At 43.4% G+C, this 21,575-nt stretch overlaps 1 protein-coding gene across 1 annotated transcript in view; it reads right to left on the bottom strand.

Moving 5' to 3' along the window:
• Positions 1 to 2,387: 2,387 nt before the first annotated feature.
• The window catches only part of LOC308677283 (seizure protein 6 homolog), a gene marked incomplete at both ends in the record, with an annotated part of 33,375 nt that continues 14,187 nt past the window's right edge, over positions 2,388 to 21,575 (bottom strand). Inside the window, 12 exons of the mRNA XM_081343543.1 lie at positions 2,388 to 2,417; positions 3,850 to 3,952; positions 5,397 to 5,514; positions 6,394 to 6,432; positions 6,546 to 6,737; positions 8,766 to 8,957; positions 10,415 to 10,609; positions 11,843 to 12,039; positions 13,078 to 13,216; positions 17,116 to 17,310; positions 19,776 to 19,939; positions 20,604 to 20,775. Coding sequence (XP_081199669.1) covers positions 2,388 to 2,417; positions 3,850 to 3,952; positions 5,397 to 5,514; positions 6,394 to 6,432; positions 6,546 to 6,737; positions 8,766 to 8,957; positions 10,415 to 10,609; positions 11,843 to 12,039; positions 13,078 to 13,216; positions 17,116 to 17,310; positions 19,776 to 19,939; positions 20,604 to 20,775 — 1,736 coding nt within the window. The remainder of the gene's footprint in view (positions 2,418 to 3,849; positions 3,953 to 5,396; positions 5,515 to 6,393; positions 6,433 to 6,545; positions 6,738 to 8,765; positions 8,958 to 10,414; positions 10,610 to 11,842; positions 12,040 to 13,077; positions 13,217 to 17,115; positions 17,311 to 19,775; positions 19,940 to 20,603; positions 20,776 to 21,575) is intronic.

Consider the following 21,575-nt stretch of genomic DNA (forward strand, 5'->3'; position numbering starts at 1 on the left):
GAAAATTCAAGGCAGTCAGTGGCTTTCTGTGGTGTTATGTTAATTCAAGAGAGGCCATCAATGAACCATTTATATCCTGAAATAATATTTAATCCTTAAAGCAATTGTCTAATACTAAGTGGGCATGTTTGGATTCTGTGAAGTAGGAAAATTGATCTTTTCTAGACATAATTATACTACTTTTTTTTAATCATTCAGAGGATACTGGGATGAATCAGAGACTGCAAAACCTCCAGCTATTATATCCTTTGGGTCAGTACATTAGACAAATGGGAAAAATATACACTTTCTTTATTTTAAAAGGGCTGCAAAGTACAATTTAAAAGTAATAAATATGGTCCTTATAAGCGTATGTAAAATTAATGTTAACTTTGAAAGAAACATAAAATTATCAGATGCAACTTTTATCATTTAAAAGTTATATAGATCCTAATCATTAGGGACCAGTGTTTGATTATTAAAAGGCTTTGCTCCATATCTAAATATCCATATGAACTTCATGGGAAATAGGTCCAGAGGAACTCAAATCAAAAGGGTTTACCAATTATTCCTCCAAATATTTGGTGAACTGTTAAAATTATTTTTAGTAGTCACAATGGCTGAACAAGATGTATTATCTGTACTAGGATGTCTTCTAGTTTTGTGTAGAACCAGAAACAACCCTTAATATATTTGTGTCTCAAATGTAAAACTAAAGTGATTCCCCACAGCCATTCTGTATTGCTAAAAAATATGGTAAATAAAGGGCCGATGTGGTCTAATGGTAAAAGGATTGGATCATGGAGATCAAATTCAAGTCCACCTGCAGTCATGGAAGTTGACTGGATGAAGTTGACTCCCCTTCTCTCATTTTTATCCCAACTCAATCAACTTCACAAAGTTTTTCTAGGGAAAAATCAGTGGAGGAAGTGCTATGGAAGCTGTGCCAAGCAGAAAGGAAGGGATAAACTGCCTAACAAACAAATAAGTAATGAATTTATTGACGGTGGGTTGTCCATGTCTTCCAGTCTACAAAAAACCAAACTTGCTCATTGAAGTTCTACCAAGCCTCTCTTTTCAAGACCTGTGTTGGTTTTATTTTACTATTATTATTATTATTTTTGCTTTCAGAGAGGTGGGATAAATATTAGAAAATTAGAGGAAAAACAACTAAAATATCAGTAGAAATCCCTTCATAGGCAGCACCCTTGTGTGTGCTTATCTGGGTGTCAACCCTAGTCCTGGGGTTGTACAAACATATACATACATACATATATCCCCATCACACTGTTCCATTTTTGGGGTAAGTAACATTAGGCAAAGCATAGAACAGGAGTAAGAAGCAGTAAGCCAAAGAAATTAATGGTACGAGAGGAAAATACAGCTAAATCTGGTAAAGCAATTACATTGTTTTGTCACTAGGTTATTTCAACAGCCTCTATAACACCTGACAACCTATTCCTGGAGGTTTTGGTGTTCGGTAATATAGAGGAGAAAGTGTGTCTATTACATCCAATGTGTCTATTATATCCCACAAATCTTAAAATTGAAGCCTGGTTCCTTTCTGATTGGGCATGTTGCAGCATCCAGAACTTGCAAAACTCCAATGATGTATGATCTGAACAGCTAAAGTCAATGGTTCTATGACTTTGCTTGTATTTCCATTTTTTATCTAATGTATTCCCAATTTTATGAAAGTAAATTCTCCTGAACAACATGAGACTTGCTTCCACGTTAAGAATTAGGGATCGATACCTTTTCTAACGTCTCTCAGAATTCGGCTTTTTCTGTTGCCCTCATCCATTTGCCACTGATTTTAGGATTAAATATATCTCCTAGTGGTAAGCCGCATGTATTGTGGTTTAGTGATCCTACTGTACAACCTTGTTTACAGAGATACTTTTTTCCCCCCCAATAGCAGCGCCTTTTAGAACTCAGGCCCACTTCCTTAAAAACAGTGATGGATAAAGTATGGAAGAAGGGATGAACCCTCCCCTCCTTTTTCAACCTCTTGGGAAATGATCATTAAAATAAAGGAAGAGGAAAAGCATAACGTAATTAATAAATAAATAGAGAAATAAAATGAACAGATAAAGCAGAATAATAATAACTCTGTGAAGGGGTGTGTGTGTGAGAAACACATTTGGCACATTGAAGAGGGTATTTACATGGGACAAGGGAGTGGTCCAAAGCTGAGAGTGGACAGTCAGGCAGCAAGATGGAGAAGAAGAGATAAAGCTGAATTTGTGGGGTATAAAGGATAAACTCCTTCTCTCCCCTCCATTTTCCCTTAGCCCCCTCCCAAAAACCACCTTCCACTATTTCCTCCAAATCAGGAATCATTCTCAGTCGCTGCTCCTCAGACCTAGCTGGGTTTGGGAGAAGAATGGCAGATCTCGTAACGTCCTCTAAATGGAAACTTCGTATTCTCTGGTGTCCTGTTAAGCAGAAAGAGGGGGGGGGAAACACTTTATTCCAGGGACAGAATCTCACCAGCTGTTTTCTTTCCACCCAGTCGACTATGAATTACCCAAACATCAGAAGATCATCTTCATGCACTGTGGCACTGTTGGTCTGTGTATGGTCCCATGTGCCAACCCACCAAAGAGGATAAATTCAATAAAGCATGGTTAAAGTAAATAAACAGGATTCATCTTAGCGTGGTCTCCTTTTCTCCCAATTCTAAAGGGGGCTTTTGTTGACCACAGCTGGAGGGAGTATGGGCAGTCCTCGGCTTACGACCGCAATTGAGCTCAAATTTTCTGTTGGTAAGCGAGGCATTTCTTAAGTGAATTTTGCCCCATTTTATGACTTTTCTTGCCACGGTCGCTAAGTGAATCACTGCAGTTGATAAGTTAGTAACCGAGTTGTGAAGTGAATCTGGCTTCCCCATTGACTTTGCTTGTGGGATGGCAAAAGGGGATCACGTGACCTTGGGATTCAGCCGACGTCATGAATTTGAGTCAGTTGCCAAAAATCTGAATTTTGATCACATGATCATGGGGAGGCTGGAAAGGTCGTAAGTGTGAAAACCCAGTCATAGGTCACATTTTTCAGTGCCGTTGTAACTTTGAACGGTTACTAAATGAGCTGTTGTAAGTTGAGGACTACTTGTACTCAGAAATGGGCAAAATTGTACACCTTCCCCCCAAACCAGCAGAAATGTTGCCAAGGGAAACCCTTGTTGGGAGAAACAGCAGAAAATCTGTAACGGCCTCATCCAGGTTGCAAAATGCCAGATGACCACTGGATGGCAGTATGGGTGGGAAAGGCTACATCTCTTCCAATATCTAGGGCCGTGGTGTCGAACCTATAGCAAGGGTGCCACAGGTGGCACGCAGAGCCCTCTCTGTGGGTCCGCAGGCCATCGCCCCAGTCCTAGGCCTTCAGCTGGGTTTTATAAAACCTTTTCGCTTTAGGCCTCTGCCGCCATTTGCAAAAAAAAAAAGTTTCAATCAATCAATTTCAACTTCTTGCAGGAAAAAAAAGATCTCGCAAAGTTGGAATTGATGGGTTGAACTTTTTTAGTCCCATCCAGTCTGCAGTTACCATGCCCACCCAATGAGCCACGCCCACCCAATGGGTCCCGCCCGCCCAGCACCCGACGATACATAAGTGGGTTTTGGGTTGCAGTTTGGGCACTCGGTCTCCAAAAGGTTCGCCATCACTGATCTAGGGACTGACCTTAATTTTACAGCCCCAAATCTGGGGAAAATCTGTACAGAATTGCAGTAAGATTGCAATAGGTTGAAAAAAAAGGCAGTGAGAGAGGAGGAAAATGAGGAACTGGAATAAGTCAACCCTCTTTTTTTTTAAAAAAAATTGGTACTCTAGATAAAACAATGGCTTGGCTGAGCGTCTGCAGCTCACCCCAGCCTCGTAGAGAGGGTTGTTGAAATCAGATTCCACAGTGATAGGGCTGTAGCTGTGAGAGCTGGAAAAGGAGAAGCCGAAGAGAGTTTTTCCTTGGAATCTGCAGGAAAGTAAAAGAAGGAGAAGAAGAAGAGAGTGGATTGAAATAATCAGCCTACCGGTTTGGAAAATCAGATCCATTTTAACGGCATGACTCCACGTACTGCCTGTTACAGAAGTAACCCAGTGGAGGAGATTCTATACTTTGCCTTTGGGTGGCTCAGAGTTGGCCATCAGCATCTTCGGATGCAAAGGCCTTCTCTGGAAGAATTAGATCGACCCGTTGTCTGATTAGCTGCCAAGCAGCTTCCGATGTTCTGTGCCTATCCCACATTTCAATCACATTTTAATTTTTTAAAATGTTTTACTCAAGTTTATTACAACACAAAAGACAGAGGAGCAAAGAGAACGAGGGAGTGGAGGAAGGGAAAGAAAAGAAAGGAATGCGAGGCAAAAGGGGGGGAAGCGACTTCCAACTTTTTTTGGGTTGCAGTAAAATACAAAAATACAATTACAGGGTCAACCTTTGGCTTTGCACGTTTAGTAAGCGCTAGCCATATCTATCACAACAAAATTAACCGTCAATCACATTTTTGTTCCTACGTTGACTTCATTTTATACCTGAGACCACGGCCATTCAAAGGAACAACTGGTAAACATTCAGGAGGTTACTCTAGCTACGCTTAATGGCAGGTATGGACAGTGGTTAATACTTTCTAGAACAGAGTTCTCCAACGTTTTTGGCTTTCTGGATCAGCGGGTGTTTTTTTTGGGGGGGGGAGACTTCCACGGCCTGGTTCCGAACGGCTCAAGATCCGGCAATGGGCTGCAGCCCAGGGTATTGGGGACCCCCCTGTTCTAGAAGGTGGTAAAACTTAAAACTTGCTGATTTGCAGGATCAAAGCTCCTTCTGGCCATATATGGGGAGCTTTTATTATAACTTGATATACCAATGATCTTGGTTTTGAATTGATTATACAATTGCAGTATTGAGTCATTTTCCTCTCTTTTAAATGTATGTTGGGAGGGCATTATCTGCGCCCGAGTTGTTTTAATTAAAAGCAGTGAGGGATTCATATCAGACAAGGCAACTCAGGTTCATGACTGGAACACATTTTTATGCTACAGTTTAATCTTGCAAAGCCCGAATAAAATTACAATGACAAAGCTGCCTTTCTGTGCAAAATGCATTTCCGACATCACTAAGAAGACTAATTATTATAACCGTCTCCTTGCACCTGAGAATTTGAACTGTGTGCAGGGTTTTCAGGTCAAAAACTTTCAAATGGGATTAAATTCCATTGCGTCTCCATTTGCAATTAATATCTCTGTCTTCCAGAGTCACATTGTAGGGGTGATGGGCTAAATAATAAAATAAAATAAAATAAAATAAAATAAAATAAAATAAAATAAAATGCAACTTAACTGGAATCAACCCACGGAGTCTAATGGCACTTCGATGCCCACTGAACAAAGCAAACATAAATTATTTTGATATCACTTACTTAGTGTAGTAGATGTAGATGCCTCCAATCAGCAGGATGACAAGAATAATGGGGAGGAAGATTGCCAGGGCAATGTTGCCACCTTCCATCTGGTGGGAAGGATCTGTGGTCTGGGTGACTACAAGAGGAAAGAAAAAAATGGAATGTATGAGATGTATGTATCAAATGCTCCACCTGGAACTTTTTATTTTATTTTATTTTTCAGAATTTATAGCCTACCCCAATCCCAAATGAACCAAAAAAAACCAAAAGTATAACAATAAGTAAATTAGAACATTGTCAAAGATCCCAAACAGTCACAAAAAGCAAAGAGAACTGTGAAAGAAAGAAAGGTGCCCACAGTCAAATCAGCTGAGTTTGAAAGGTCATTAAAATAAAACAGACTTAACCTGTTTCTAGAACTGCAGCAAGGTGGAAGCTACATGCATTTCCTGGGAAAGAATATTCCACAGGGTGGGAATTACTACAGAGAGAACAAGACGGTCTCACCCGCGGTCCTTGAGAGGGGAAGGTTTGCAGCCTTCTCTGAACAAGAGAATGAAATGGGCAGATTACCTTCTAGCAATTGAAGTATTTTAGTGATGCACCATTTAGAGCGTCAAATGTAACGACCAGCACTTTGAGTTGAGCTTGGAAGTCTATTGGCAACCAAGGCAGCCACTGTACTATAAATGTAATTCTATACTGGCATGGTTGTGTTGGCAAAAATCTTGCTGCTGCATTTTATACCAGCTACAGCTCCTGGACTGTCTCCAAAGGCAGTCCCATTTAGAGCACATTGCAGTAGTCCTATCAAACGGACATCAGACCTACGTTATTGAGGTCTGGGATAGGGTCTGGCACACTTAGTCCCCTTAGCTACAACTTCCACCTGCTGTTTGAGCAGAAGGGAGGAAGGAAGGGAGGGAGGGAGGGAGGGAGGGAGGGAGGGAGGGAAGGAAGATAAATAATGTTTGTCACCCTCCCAGAATCCCTTCCCAAACTTCTTCCCACTCACCTTCCAGTTTCCGGTCATCCAATAACTCCTCATAGGCCACTGGTGGGGAGAAAGAGACCAAGGGACTATTTAAAAAAAATGTCAGGCAAACAAAACAGAGGGTCACAAAATAGTGAGTGAAAGCCACATACGATGAGGAGAGGGACCCATACCTTTGCAGAGGGGGGGCTGGCTGGTCCATTGGGATGGATGTCCAGGTATACAGGTGATCGTGACTTCCCCTATAAGCTCAAAGCCCTCATAGCAGAAGAAGCGCAGGGATTCACCTGCTTGGTAGTGATGCTTGTAAAGAGTTTGGTACCCATTCTCTGGAACTCCGGGGTTCAGACAAGGCTCATATTTCACTGGAAAAAGGAAATGGGGTAACGGAAGACTTTCATGGAGTGCATTTGGCCCTGAGGCTACAGGTTGCCTACCATTCACAGAGGAGACATTGTTAAGTCAGACCTCGGCATTTTATGGCTCCCAGGCCAGGTCTGCCCCCCCCGTGAGGTCAATCAGAAGTCAGAAATAACATGTAAATAAGACATGCATTCCTACCAGTAGCAGCTAATCCAAACTGTAATTTACTGCTTTTTATAAAGCGATAAAATTAATATTGAGCAGAACTGAGTTCAGTCTATTGGATCAGCCATCCACAACAGTCCCAGTTTCTCACATGGTCCCTGGGTAAAATTAATTGCCCACCCCTGGTGTAAGTAAAGAGATCCAGAAGACAATGAGTTTCATTCTAAAGACGTTGAGACTCTACAAAGAGTGGAGAGAAGAGCAACAAAGATGATTAGGGGACTGGAGGCTAAAATGTATAAAGAACGGTTGCTGGAATTGGGTATGTCTAGTTTAATGAAAAGAAGGGCTAGGGATGATAGCGGTGTTTCAATATCTAAGGGTCTGCCACAAAGAGGAGGGGGATCAAGCTATTCTCCAAAGCACCTGAAGGCAGGACAAGAAGCAACGGATGGAAACTAATCAAGGAGAGAAGCAACCTAGAACTAAGGAGAAACTTCCTGACAGTTAGAACAATTAATCAGTGGAACAACCTGCCTTCAGAAGCTGTGAATGCTCCAACACTGGAAATTTTTAAGAAGAGACTGGACAGCCATTTGTTTGAAATGGTGTAGGGTTTCCTGCCTGAGCAGGGGGTTGGACTAGAAGACCTCCAAGGTCCCTTCCAACTCTGTTATTCTGTTATTCTATTCATTCACTTAGAAAATATGCTAAGATAGTCAATAGAAGAAGAATGTGGGAATCTTATTTTTCTTTTGAATCCCTCAGTAGGTCATGTACTATCCTGACTTTGTGTCCAAGACTAAGACCAACATAACCTTTTATTGTGAATTAGGATACTCAGCCATCCTTAAGAATATCCATCTCAACATGCAGAAGAACCTCAAGGACCATTTTAACTTGGTCTGATTCTGATAGGATTATGGAAAGATTAATTAGGCATACATGACTTTAGTGTATAGATATTTCTTTAAGTAGGTATGTGATAGGTAAAGGTAAAGGTTCCCCCGCACATGCGTGCTAGTCGTTTCCGACTCTAGGGGCCGGTGCTCATCTCCGTTTCAAAGCCGAAGAGCCAGCGCTTGTCCGAGGACGTCTCCGTGGTCATGTGGCCGGCACGACTAGACGCCAAAGGCACACGGAATGCTGTTCATTTGTGCTGTTCAGTATTTTGGCAAGCTTGTTCTACAGTATAAGTGATATATTTCCTGCTTCTGATATCCTTAGAAAAATGGGCATAGTCTCTGTTTAAAAACAAAAATATACTGAACTGAGTGAGCCATACATTAATTAGAGGGGATCACACAAAGAAAAGTGGCAAATCCAATACAGATAGTCCTCGGCTTATGACTGCTTTGAAGCCCACTCATCATGGTGATGATGGTCATAAAACAGACAAGTGAAATAAGCAACCCAATTTTACTACTTTTTTTGTCGTGGTTGTTAAGTGAGCATTGCAGTCATTCAGTGAACCAGTGGTTGATAATGGGCGCAGTTTTGCCGAAAAGCAGACGTAAAATGCAGCTTTGAGAAAACCATCGCAAAATGCAATCCTGTGACTGCAGGATACTGCATATGGCTGTAAATGCAGCCCTGTTGCTGAGCCCCCAATGTTTCATCACGTGACTGTGGGGGAGGGGACTCTCAAAACTTCGACTCCAGGTTGCAAGTTGCCTCAAGGTAGCTTCGCCGTAACTTTGAACAGTTGTTAAGCGACCAGTCAGAAGTCAAGGACTCCCTACAGCCAGACAGACCAGCTGAGCTCTTGTCAAAATGTGCCCTCCTGTACTTTGCTGCTTTAAAGACCCTCACAGTTCTAGCTCCCTCCCCTCCATTTGCCTTTTCCTTCCGTCTCTTTTACTTACGGACACACTTGGGGACCCGGTCACTCCATTTAGGGGTGCCCGTATCCCGATTGTAGCAGGTGAGCGTGATGCTCCCTTCCACTACGTAGCCTTCGTGGCAGAAGTACTGGACATGAGAGCCGATGGAGAAATGTCGGTCCGAGATGCTCCGTTTGCCGTTGCTAATCTCTCCGGGATCAGCACAATTTATAACTTGGGGAAAGAGAAGGTGTAGTTAAACAATGAGAAGAGGCCTCTATATTTCCCTCTGGTTCTCAATACAAGAATCATATCTGACTATGTGGGCATTGTAGAGTGTCATTCTGCTCCGGGAATATTTCAACTTTCCTTCTAAAGTGACACAAAGACTCTAGAACTGCAAATGATAGACCAAAAGCTCTCCTTTTAGAAAGTCTAAAACAGTGCATCAGAGTGGCCCACCCTGATGTTTACTTATTTATTTTAATTATATATAAATTTATGTATCCACCCAACTTGCATATAGGTGACTCTGGACAGCTTACAAAATTTTTTAAAAAAACCAAAACCCATTAAAAGAAAACCCCTCGTATGGCAGCAATTCAGGACATATTATGTCCAAAATGTTCTTCCTTCAGCAGAATTTAGTCTATTCCCCACCCCCTCACATAATATGCTCTACATAGCTGGCAACCACAAAAAATGAGAACCATGTGGATTCAAGAAAGACATTTTGAATGCTAGTTGGTTTAACGCTACCATGTTTCTCCAAAAGTAAGACCTATCCCGAAAATAAACCCTAGCTTGATTTTTTTACGTGTGCGCCTAATATAAGCCATACATCCCCAAAATGAACCCTAGTTAAGAGCCTATGCAGCTGGCCAGCCACCCATCTGGTTGTTCATGATGAGGCAAGGCCGGGGGGGGACAGGGTGGAGCTGCCCCATGCATCCCTCACCTACTTACCTCAGGGGCCCTGAAGCCAGGCCTCCCATGCCCTGACACCTGCCTCACCTTGTGGTGGCACCAACGGCGGGAGCCCGCGTGGCTGCCGCCAGCCCAGTTCTTTAGCCGCTCGTCACTGCTTGCACGCGTCGCCCCCCCGCCTCCATTTTGCCAGCAGAGGCTTTCAGGAAAGGCCGCTGCAGCCGAGTGCAGAGGTGAAGCAGCCTGTTCTGGGCTGCAGAGGCCTTTCCTGAAGACCTCTGCCAGCGAAACGGAGGCCGGGGGCGATGCACACGAGTGGCGGCGAGCAGCTGCAGAAGAAGTGGGCTGGCAGTGACCGGGCAGGCTCTGGCTAGATGGGGCTGTTGGTGCCGCTGTTGTGAGGCGAGACAGTGGAAAAAATAAGACATCGCCCCAAAAATAAGACCTAATGCCTCTTTTGGAGGCAATATATATATATATGACTGGGTCTTAGTTTCAGGGAAACACGGGTAGTTAAGGGTAACAACGTAATCTTGAAAAAGGTAAAAGTAAGCTTCCAGTCAAAGTGACAGCAAGGTGTAGTCACTCTGAATGTTCTCTTCCCACAGCTCCCACCTCTGAGTTGTGTGTCTCTTCTCACACACACGAAACTTCTCCCCCTTTTGGACCTGCCTCCCTTTGTCTTTCACACTGCCTTCTTCATGCTTAGATACGTCCTAAGGTGGAGTATCCTTACCACCTATTTTAGCATCAGAAAGACTTACTCTTCTGACAAGTAGGAGGGCTGTTGCTCCATGATAGGTCCCACTGACAGGTGAGAATGTCGGATCCCACAATATCATAGCCTGGCTCACATTGGTAGGTTACGACTGTGCCACGGATAACAGCGGTATGAGAAGCTGTGCGCCAACCAAATTCCACCTCTGGCAGCTCAGGACAAGTGTCATTTTGAGGAACCTCTGTGAGGAGAGGAGGGGAGAGGAGAGGAGAGGAGAGAGGAGAGGAGGAGAGGATGTAAGGACCACCTTTGTGCCAGGCACTATCTTGTCTAATAGAAGAGAATATTTGTAGCTCAGGGTTGAACTATGGAGACTTTGATACTCTCTGAGCTTTTTTTTTCTTGCAGGCACTTCATTACCAAACTAAGTAACATCATCAGTGTACTGTCCTATCTCTCCTCACCAAATTTCACTTCTGTTTTTCCACTTTTCTACTTTATGTCAGGAGTTCATCTGTACAAGCCACTCGTACAACCATACTGTCAGAAAGGACCAAAAGCCCTGTTCAGAAATCCAAATTAAATGACACCCAACTAACACCCAGTTGCACGATTGCAAGAATACTGCTATGACACTGCCGGAAAAGAACATACTCTGTATTTAAACTTTATGCTGTCCTCCAGAACGGCATTGAAGCAAAACGGTCTGTCCCTTTTCTTCTTCAATTTACTGCTGCTAAAATTACAACTAGGCAAAAAATATCGCCTGGGCTTTATTCAGCTGCATTTGTGCTCTTCCCTTTTCCTTCTTCGGTTTCTGATCTGAAACAAAGGCGTCATTGCTGGTGTTGACCTATAAAGCCCTGAATGGCTTGGGTCCGGGTTATCTGAGGGAACACCTGCTGCCGGCATCAAGCTCCCTTCGTCCAGTGCGCTCCCACAGGGAGGGTCTTCTCAGGGTGCCACCGGTAAGAGATTGCCGGCGGACGACACCCAGGGATAGGGCCTTCTCAGTGGGGGCGCCTGCCCTTTGGAACCAGCTGCCAGTGGAGCTGAGGACCGCCCCCGACCTCCGTTCATTCCGCCGGGACCTGAAGACCTGGCTCTTCGAGCTCTCTGGCCCAGGCTGAGAATTTTAATTTTAGTTTTAATTTTAATTTTAACTGGGGTTTTACTTATGCAGGGACGAATATAATTTTTTAAATCTGTTTTTAACTTTTGTATTTTTGTTTTTAATCACCCTGTAAACCGCCCTGAGTCCTTCGGGAAAGGGCGGTATATAAATCTAATAAAATAAATAAATACAACATTCCCATCCACTCTCGGGACCGAGCAACTTCTGGAAACCTTTTTGAAGACGGCTTGACTTCTTAAACCATCTTCACAAGATGAGTCAGCAGGCATCAATTTACATCAGGCTCTCTCTCTCCCGGCCCCCAGTTTAACCCAAGCATATCGTAGCCTGTTCTCATACCCTTATAGCGCACCAGGAACCCTTGGCTGAGACCAAAAAGGGGGTCACCGGGATCTGACTGGAACTGCAGGGTGACTGCTGGGCCTGAAGAGTAAATGCTGAACCGGGGATGGGGACCCAGGTACTGGCCGAGGATCCGTGCGGTTAAGTCCCCTCCGTCGAAAACAGTCAACACATCAGACTTGCGGATGTTGAGGCTAGCAGGGGAATTGGGAAGAAGGAGAAGACAAAGAGAAAGGACTGTTGAAAGACGAAAAGAAAAGGGAAGGAGTTCGCAGCCCATCGCTATGATTTGGTGCAATGAATCAAAAGGTAGGACTTTTCAGTAGCCGACCCCGTATTGTGGAAACCTTGCACCTACACACATGACCACCACCACCACCCCTACGTCTGAGACTTCAGGAGGAACTTAAGAGCATTCGTTTCCAGCAGGACTTTGGCCTGAAACAAAGATTACAAATGGCCGCCTAGTCCTCATTCTGTTCTTGTGTTCCTGTACTAATTTGCCTCAATTGTCTAGTATACTACCCAGATTCTGAAGACTGTTGAGGGATAACAAATAAATACATTATATCTAGTGCCACATAGGAATAAAATGTCCAGGATTTTTTTAAAAAAATATCACTATACTGATGTTACCGTCATTTGTGGAGAACTTTCAAATTATTGAGTGTACGTCTTTTGACTTAATGGCTCCCCAGAACGATTCTGCTATTATGTGGCTGTAGACAGACATATGAATTCAGTGTGTTGGTTTGGACAAGCTTTCTCGTGTCTCTAAATTTTTGGAATCATCAAGAGGGAAATGATTCTAAGAGGGAACTTAAATAATCCCCTCCTTCTGTTCTATGTCCTCTGCTGTCATTTTAGCCTAACTTGGAAAGCACTATGCAACAGAAAATAATTAGATCTAGCAGCAGAAATACTAGATTGAAGGTAAACCTCTCTTTCTTTCACTGAAATTTTGAGATGTTTCACCATCTAGGCTTTGCTAAGGAACTTGCTGCATCATCTGGTTGATGACCTCTAAGTAGGAATCCTATTTGTCACAGCAGATTATCTTCAAAGTACATAGACATCTTTCCATAAGTCGATGGCATGAATGATTACAACGATAAATGTAACGATGGATGATGGTTTCAGGGACCATGAGGACACACTGCTTTGGTTGAGTTGAGTGGCCTCCCTCAAGAAAATGGGATGGTATTGATGGTGGCAGTAGCAGAAGTACCTACATCTCAATGTCTAGCAGCACCCTCTTCTCCTCCTGCACCCGGATGCCCCATACGCAATCTTGACCTTTTCCATAAGACTGGGGCCAGTCAGGAGAAAGTACAACACCTGTTGGCTCAGAGAGCTCCCCACCACACAATGCTGGAGAGAAAAGATGCATAATCAGGAGAAGACTATAGCTTGAATGAAGCAGTGCAGCTACTCAACCAGTTTAAGCCAGTTCTAAACCAAATTCCTTTGGTACCAATAAAGGAGAATATTTGTATTTTGGGGTTGAAATGAGGGGTCCTTGGTGCTCTTTGAGCTTGGTTGCTTTCTTGGAAATGTTTCATGACCCAGACTAGGTACAGTGGTACCTTGGTACTCATCTGCTTTGAAACTCATCAGATTTGGCACTCAACGCATTATGGCACAGAAATTTTGTCCTGGTACTCATCGTTTGTTTAGTACTCAACGAACAAGCTAGAACCTGTTGGTGTCAGTTGCCTTTTGACTGACTACATTATTCTTTACAGGAAAAATTTATTTGGTACTCATTGTTTTTGGTATTCATTGTGCCTCCTGGAACCAATTAACGATGAGTATCAAGGTACCACTGTAACATCATCAGAGCTCTGATGATGTTTCCTAGTTTGGGTAATGAAACGTCTTGCAAGAAAACAGTCAAGCTCAGAGAGCGCCAAAGACCCCTCATTTTTTGGGGGGGTGACGAAAAAAGCAATAGGGAAAGAGACATTGAACAGCCCCTTTACCTTATGACCCTCCCAGAAACACACACCGTGCTCTGCCCTAGAATTCAAGAGAGGTAAAATGTGTCTCCCACCAAAGACGGTGGCAGCCATCTTTCATCATCTCTGCATTGCAATGCTTTCTGATTTTTCCTCTTTCCCTCTTTCTGTGACTCCATCAAAATGACCTAATAATCAAATATGAGAAATTGGATTCTAGGTCGTGACACCAACTAGCTGTGAAAAATGTTACTGCAGGGGTAAGGAAGACAATATTGGAGTTACCGTGGCATTTCTTTTCTACAAAGGCAGACAACATCTTGAAAACTGGATAGTTCCTTTGACTTGCTCCAAGAAGCAGGATTAAAATATTATAGAAATAAAGCTAACCAGCCCTTCCACTTAAGGGAGTAAATAGGATCTCTAGAGAAAACGCAAAAGGCAACATGGATAGAATAAGAAATAACAGGGAGTAAAGGATATCTTCAATGTACAGCAGAGAAGGGGACCCTGACAGTAAATGTTTTATTTACTTTCACTGGAAGAGACTAACCTGAAAACTGGGACATACGAGAGTTGGGGATACAATTCTGCAAGGACTTGCAGAATTATTTTGACAACATAGGAAGAAGAAATCCATGTAGCAGGTCTGCATATAGACAACTCAGAAGATGTCACAACACGAAGGCCTGAAAACTAATTCCAGTCACTTGGCGCACAAAACAGAAATATGTATCATCTTGACAAAAAGTCAATGACGAAAGTCAAATGAAAGTCAACTAAGCCAATTTTAAGAGGTAAAACACTTCAGCATTTATCTGTATTTCCTGCCAAATCCCATATAAATCACTGGGACTCTTCCAAGTTCATACTATCTAGTTCAGTTAAGACTTAGATAAAATGTCAAATATGCTTATGAAGGAAAGAAATGGCAAATAATTTATAATGCATTTCCACAGATGAGTCCCTGGCAACTCAGGCTAACTCTTCTAAACTCCCCATAAGGAAAACAGTATTTAAATGTCTTCAGAATGAAGACAGTGGAGCGGGAGTTAATGTTTCCTGAACACGAGGTTCCAAAAGTTGTTTCATTCTCTTATCCCAATCAAATCTGATGTAGTGACTAGTGATTGGGAAGATCCCATTTTCCTTCCATTAGATTGAGGAAGGCCCATGCCCACCCTTGCAACTGGAAGGGGATGCTCTGCTTTCACATCCACACACTAGCAAGAGTTGAAGTGCTGGGCTGAAACAAAATGGCACCATGTCAAACGAGCATCACACGGGAGGGCCTTCGATGATGCTCATCAAAACCCTGCAATGGTTGGCTCCTGTGCCCAACTCCAGAATTCCTGGATTGAAGTGCCCTCATGATGGGCGATAGAGGAACCAGCTGCCTACTAGTGCCATGTTCTACCTAGCCCAGTTGCCTAACTCCTCAGCTTCCTGAAGAAGAGAACGTGGACCTTCCAGAGGCACGTGGCTCATTGCTGGGGGGAAGAAGGACTCGCTACCTGGAGAATCTCACCTCCTAGCCTTCTCAGTGTCCACATGCTCCCCAGCCATTAAAGAAAAGACCTGAACTGGGATTAGCAGAAAGGTATCTTGGAAAGACAAATGGTGTTTTTTCTCATTCCCGGAATTTTTAGAAATATTTTAGTCCTGCCTATTCGAGCAAGTAGAAGGTGGAACCCAGTCTTCAAAACGTGTAGATGCTGAAAGTCTCCACAGCACATTTAGTCATTCTTGCTGACGCCCCTGGGGTTCAGCGATATCTGAAGCCTCACAGATGTCCCACCTCTGCTGTGTTGGGGTGTGTGTGTGTGTGAAGGGGCATTACATTCCTTTCCTCACCAAATGTAGCTGTTGGTTTGTAAATCATTCTAATTTCTTTCAAAAGGCTGCAGCTGAGTCCATAGGATGGAAACTGAAGGCTTTGGCCATATTATCTTATATACAAGTATTTTATATTTCTGGATTAAAATAAGAGTGGCCCCACAAAGTGTGGAGGAAGGATGTTAACAGTAGTATGTTGTGAGAACCACCAAAAAGGAGTCAGCTGACCTAAACACCTGGGGCAGGGGGTCTCCAAACCTGGCAACTTTAAGAGTTGTGGACTTCAACTTCCACAACTCCTCAGAGAGCCATGCCCTAGGGCAGGGGTCTTAAAACTTGGCCCTTTTATGACCTGTGGACTTCAACTCCCAGAATTCCTCAGCCAGCGTGCCTGGCTGAGGAATTCTGGAAATTGAAGTCCACAGGTCATTAAAGGGCCAAGTTTTAAGACACTTGCCCTAGGGCAGACATGTCAAACACAAGGCCCGGGGGCCGGATCCGGCCCACGAAGTGGTTTCATGTGGCCCACGAAGCCATCCTGGAAACAGTGAGGGAACGGCCCCTGCTGCCTTGGCCCTGGCCCAGAGACCCTCAGATCTGTCCCACTCCTGCCCAGGCCCCCATAGGCACCCTTGATGCAAACGATGTAGAGCTGGCCATGCCCACCCAGTAGGCCACGGCCACCCAGCCCCTTGAGGGCAACTGCAATGCTGATGTGGCCCTCAATGAAATTGAGTTTGACACCCCTGCCCTAGGGGGTTAATTTTAGTCATAAACAAAGCCAGGCACGCATAGCCATGGTTCATCCAGTCAGTTGTGTTGTGAGAACAGTCAACTAGCCTGGTTTGCATCTCTAGTCCTCCAAGAAAAAGAGTTAGAGAGAGAAAGTAACCCCATTCCCACACTCGGCCAAGGTCTCAGAATATACTTTCCAAACAACATTGTAATTAAGCCATACCCACTTCTGATCAATGATGAAGGGGACAGTGAGATTATTTTGCCTTTTCAGTCCCTTTCTGAAGGAGATAAGTGGGGCTCTAGTAACTCTAAAACCCAGTTCATGTGACTGTCTGCTTCCAGAACGGTTCAGCCCTATGCCAATAGCTTTCTAAATCATGCACACTGATCTTGCTCCTAAAGCGGTATTTTTAGAACCTGCAGCTGTCCCATTTTAGTTACCAGACTTTGCACAGATCTTGCCAGGTCCACACTCTGCCACAACTCTCCTCTCCTTCCAATCCCGTTGGCTTCTGCCTCTGTCCCAGTTGGCCCAGCTGCGCAAATGCCTGCCTGAATTCGTAAAACCCAGTACATAGCATCTTAATTTGCTCAGGCCTGTTGCGCCCTGTCAGCGCACCCCATTACTCTTTCAGGCAGCAGGGCAGGAGCACAAAAGAGCAATCAAGGAGGAAAGAGATGATGCATCAGGCTCCAGAAGAAAATGGAGCGGAGAGTTTTGAGATGAAGAGTGATTACCTTTGCAGGTGGGCTCACTTTCATTCCAGCGGGGGTCTCTTGAATCAATGCATTCAATGGCCGAAGGACCTTGCTCAAGCATGTATCCTGCACTGCAAGCAAACTCTACAATGGTCCCTGTACGGTACAGAGGGTCTGATGTGCTGAAATTTCCATGGGCCAGGAACGGTTCATAACATCGATCTTCATCAAAAGCTGCCACCAGGGGGAGCAACAACAAAAAAAGTCAGAAAACTGCCCTTATAAAGGTTGTAGCTTCTGATCTCTCTCCCATTGCAGTAAAATATTACAATAATATCTCCTTGAAGATGGGATCTGCTATGTATGGGGTTTAATAACACTGCAAGCAACGGCTCTACCGATACCACCAGGTGGCGCTGGGCCAAAACTGCTGCGGCCAGGGAGCAGCGTTTCGGCGGGAAAGCCAGGTTTAAATCTATTGGCTGGAAGTGTACCTGGACTCTCGGCGGGAAAGCCAGGTTTAAATCCATTGGCTGGAAGTGTACCTGGACAGGTACAAATAGGGCACAGGTAACCCCTATTTCCCCAGTACAATCCACCTCCTAATAAATACGGTTATGCTGTACTCCTGTGCCTGGCGTCATCCATGCATTCCAGAACCCACTACACAATAGGATCAACCCTACATTTATTGTTAACTTGGTACAACTGTTACAAGTTCAACTATGACATTACCACATCTTGGTCAAATTGCAAGAAGAATGCAGTCAACTCAGATCTAAAGTTGTCTAAAGTTTTGTATCCATTCAGCAACCTCCTACGTCTGATCACTTCTTTCCTGCCAACGTTGCTTTCTGAGACTTTACCCTCTTTCTGCCTCCAATATTCATGTGACTGGAAGAGAAACCAGCTCTAGGTATTGACCCACAGCTTCTTCTGATCAAAATAAACCAGCGTTTCTCAATCTAGGCAACCTGAGGGTGGGTGGACTTCAACCTCCAGAATTCTCCAGCCAGCTTAGCTGTTAGGAACTGTTAAGGAAGTTCTTTCTTTTTTTTATTGAAAAGTTTTACAATACATTTTAAGCATAAAATTCAACAAAAGCCTTTTTAATAAGATTTTGCTGACACACCTCTTTACCCTTATATTCTATCTTGTCTATATTACGTGATTTTTGTTTTTTCCTTAACAGATAAGCTAACCATCTACCTGGCTTATTAGCATTATAAAAAGTATTATGTTTAACATATCGTGAATTAGTTGCCACTTGGTCTGCCATCAACATATCAAACTGCCCTCTTAACAAATTAATTGCTTCTTTCAGCCTCTTATTAGATGAGTTCAAAATAAAAGCCTTCTCTTTCATCTTTATTTCCTCCTCTAATTCTTTACGCTTATATTCCAATCTACGTCTATATTTATTATTCAAATATATTAACACTCCTCTCATATAGGCTTTACTTGCATCCCAAACCATTTCAATGGCTGTACCCTTATGCGTATTTATAATAAAAAATTCTTTCATTTGTTTTTTGCATTCTTCCACATTTTCTTCATATCTAAATAAATTTTCATTTAACCTCCAAGATCTCCTATTTAAGGAAGTTCTTTCTTATATTTAAACAAAATCTATCCAGCTACAACTTATACTTATTATTCCTGGTCCTAGTTTCTTTGGCCATGGAAGATAGTTCTTGGTCATTGTAGTTTATGCTGTTAAGCACACACGGAAATGTCAGCACAGCAGGGGGCTGGACAGCTCCAGGCTGTAACTGCTTTGGCGGGAAAGCCTGAATACAGCGAGTCGTTGACAGCCCCAGGGCATGGTCAGCTCTGGCGGGAAGCCAGGGTTTAAATCCATTGGCCACCTGCACTGGCGGGAAGCCCAGGTTTAAATCTATTGGTCAACATTCACCTGGGCAGGTATATGAGATGCCAGGTAAACCCCTTAGCCCCAGCGTCGTTCCTGATCCGAATAAAGAAGTACTACCCAGCTCAAGTGTCCGTCTCTCTGTGCAACCACGTGACTTTGCAGTTATCTTCCTCAGTCTTCTCTGCACACTTTTCTTCCCAATTCCTTCAGTCTACCCTTGTAGGACATGTGCTCAGGTCCTGAATCAGCCCTATTTAAATTCATTTCTCCCTCGAGCTACCGCCAGCCTTTCTCCCTGGTGACCTCTTTTTTTTGTCTCGGTTCCCTGCCTCCGACCTTCTGCTGAAGTCCCTGTCTTTCCCATTCTCCACCCTTCCTCTTGTATCCTTCCTTGTGGACTCTTTGCTTCTTCGCTTTCAATGTGTCTCAATCCTTTTTTTTTTGTCCTAACCACACTGAAAACTTCTCTTTTCTTTACAAAATCTGGAGTGAAACCAATGAGTTCCCAGAACTGTTATGCATTCTGTAGCCCCACAAGGGTTTTATCTTCCGTCAGTGGCATGCGGCCTCATCACGGCACCCTAGGAATTTATCCAACCCCACATGACAAAGCGGAATTTTGTTTTACTAAAATAAGCTTCCAACACTTAGCTCACAACACTATTGCATATTACCATGCCTGTTCGATTTGATGACTTTCCAAAGTTACCAATAGCAACTGTCAGAATCTACTGCTGAGAGAGAAGACAGCGTCACTGTTTTCTTGCCTCTACTATTTTTGAGCAAGTAAAATGCAGGGAGGGGTTAATAAGTTTTACATCCTCACCTTCGTAGCGCAGGCTAAGGATGAGAGGCATAGCGGGTCCCTCGCTGACCAATTCAACAATGAGGGACTGAGCATCACTTAGCAATCCCCGTTCTGGGACATCATCCATGTCAGAATCATAAATGATAGGGGAGAAAATGCTACTCCCACTGCGGATCATCAGCCTGGGAAAAGGAAAGGATTTGGGTAAGCAGATCTCCCCAACTCAGGGTACATGACGTACTGTGTGTAAACAAATTTTGAGCAAACCTTGAGAAAGGTATTAACGAACCGTAACGGATTCAGATAAGAGTTTACACAATGCAAGATTTTGGTATTATACCCTCTAACAATAAAATAGCATTCCTGGAATCCCTGCGGTGTCATAGTCTTGAAAGGCTGGCATCAAACTTGAAAAACTGTCCAACTTTCTCACTTTGGCCAAATGAAGGCAAAGCCATTGTAATTTCTTGTTCAGGTTTCTCCTTAACAGTTCACTCATCCCTTCTCTAAGGACAGTTCTAAATTCCTTTGGACTTCCCTACTTCAAGTGTTTCATGAGAGTCCCATCATATTTTTATGGGAAAACAAAAATATCTTTCTCCTCCTCTTTCTTCCTCCTCTTTCTTCTATGCCCTACAGACTGATGGTTGCTCTCCTCCCTCCTCCCTGCACCAGGCAAGGTTCTTGACGTTCTCTGAAATGTATCTCAATCCTTCCTGCTGGTCCTCAGCTGATGCCACCCCATCTTCTCTGCTCCCTTCTCCCCTCCCACTTCCATGGCATGCTTGACTGCCTGTCAATTTTCCATCTTCTCACCCCCTCATCCCCATTTTCCCACTTTCTCACTTGTCATTATCTTCATCCAGTGCCACTCTTTCAAAGTGTAGATGGAGCCTCTGGCCTTCAGGTGCTTCCACCAACCAGCGGCAGGTCAGGTTCCGACCACGTGGTCCTCCTGGGGCCTCTGGAGCCACAATGCGTCCACGAGTGGCGTTGTGAACTGTTCCTCCACAGGAAGCTAAGGGGAGGAAGGCTAGACGTTCTTTACAAGTCCCGTTTTCCCCTAGGATTCTTAGAATCCAGAATCCTGCTTATCGTTTCATGAATCCTTAGAAAGGTCCTTCAGATCTCATTTTGGCAGGAGAAATAGTAGTCTTACCCAGATAAAACTAAGTTTTATCCTGAATCCCTGGCTAAGCCAACCCCTGACACTTCCCAGGCTCCTTATTTCAACATTGCCTTTTGGAGTTCAAAGCCACTTGGCAAAAAAAAAATCACCAAATATTCTTTGCAAATACATTTATCATGTACGTTGCAAATATGTTTATCATCCCTAGCCAAGATACATTTTCATGTGATTGGAAAAGAATATAAATGTCACAGTTTTACCTGACCATGGGTGTCTTGGATTGCCTAGGATTTTGTAGCTAATGTGGAAAATTTAAACTTAAATCCCAAAGATCCTGGATCTATAATTTAGACTTTCTATGGAGCATTTGCAATTGTTCAAGGAGCTCAAACTTACTGGAAAAATTAAGCATTATTGAAAGACCTATTTTGCCCAGCATTATTCTTCAAACTGAGGCCAGTTAGATACTCTTAGAAAATCACTAGAAGGATATTATTGTGTAAAGCCTTGGGTGTTTGCCCAGAATGTCTGGCAATACCTCTAAATATAAAGCTTCCATTCTAATGACAAAATAGCTATTGAGGCTTTATCCACTGTTAATTTGTCTAATTTTATGTCTTTCTAAAGCCATTGAGTTACTATCATCCCTGCACCTTGTGATAATAAATTATGCATTCTGCAAAGAAACA

Source organism: Vipera berus (assembly GCF_964194415.1).
Source record: "Vipera berus genome assembly, chromosome: Z".
Lineage (NCBI taxonomy): Eukaryota > Metazoa > Chordata > Lepidosauria > Squamata > Viperidae > Vipera > Vipera berus.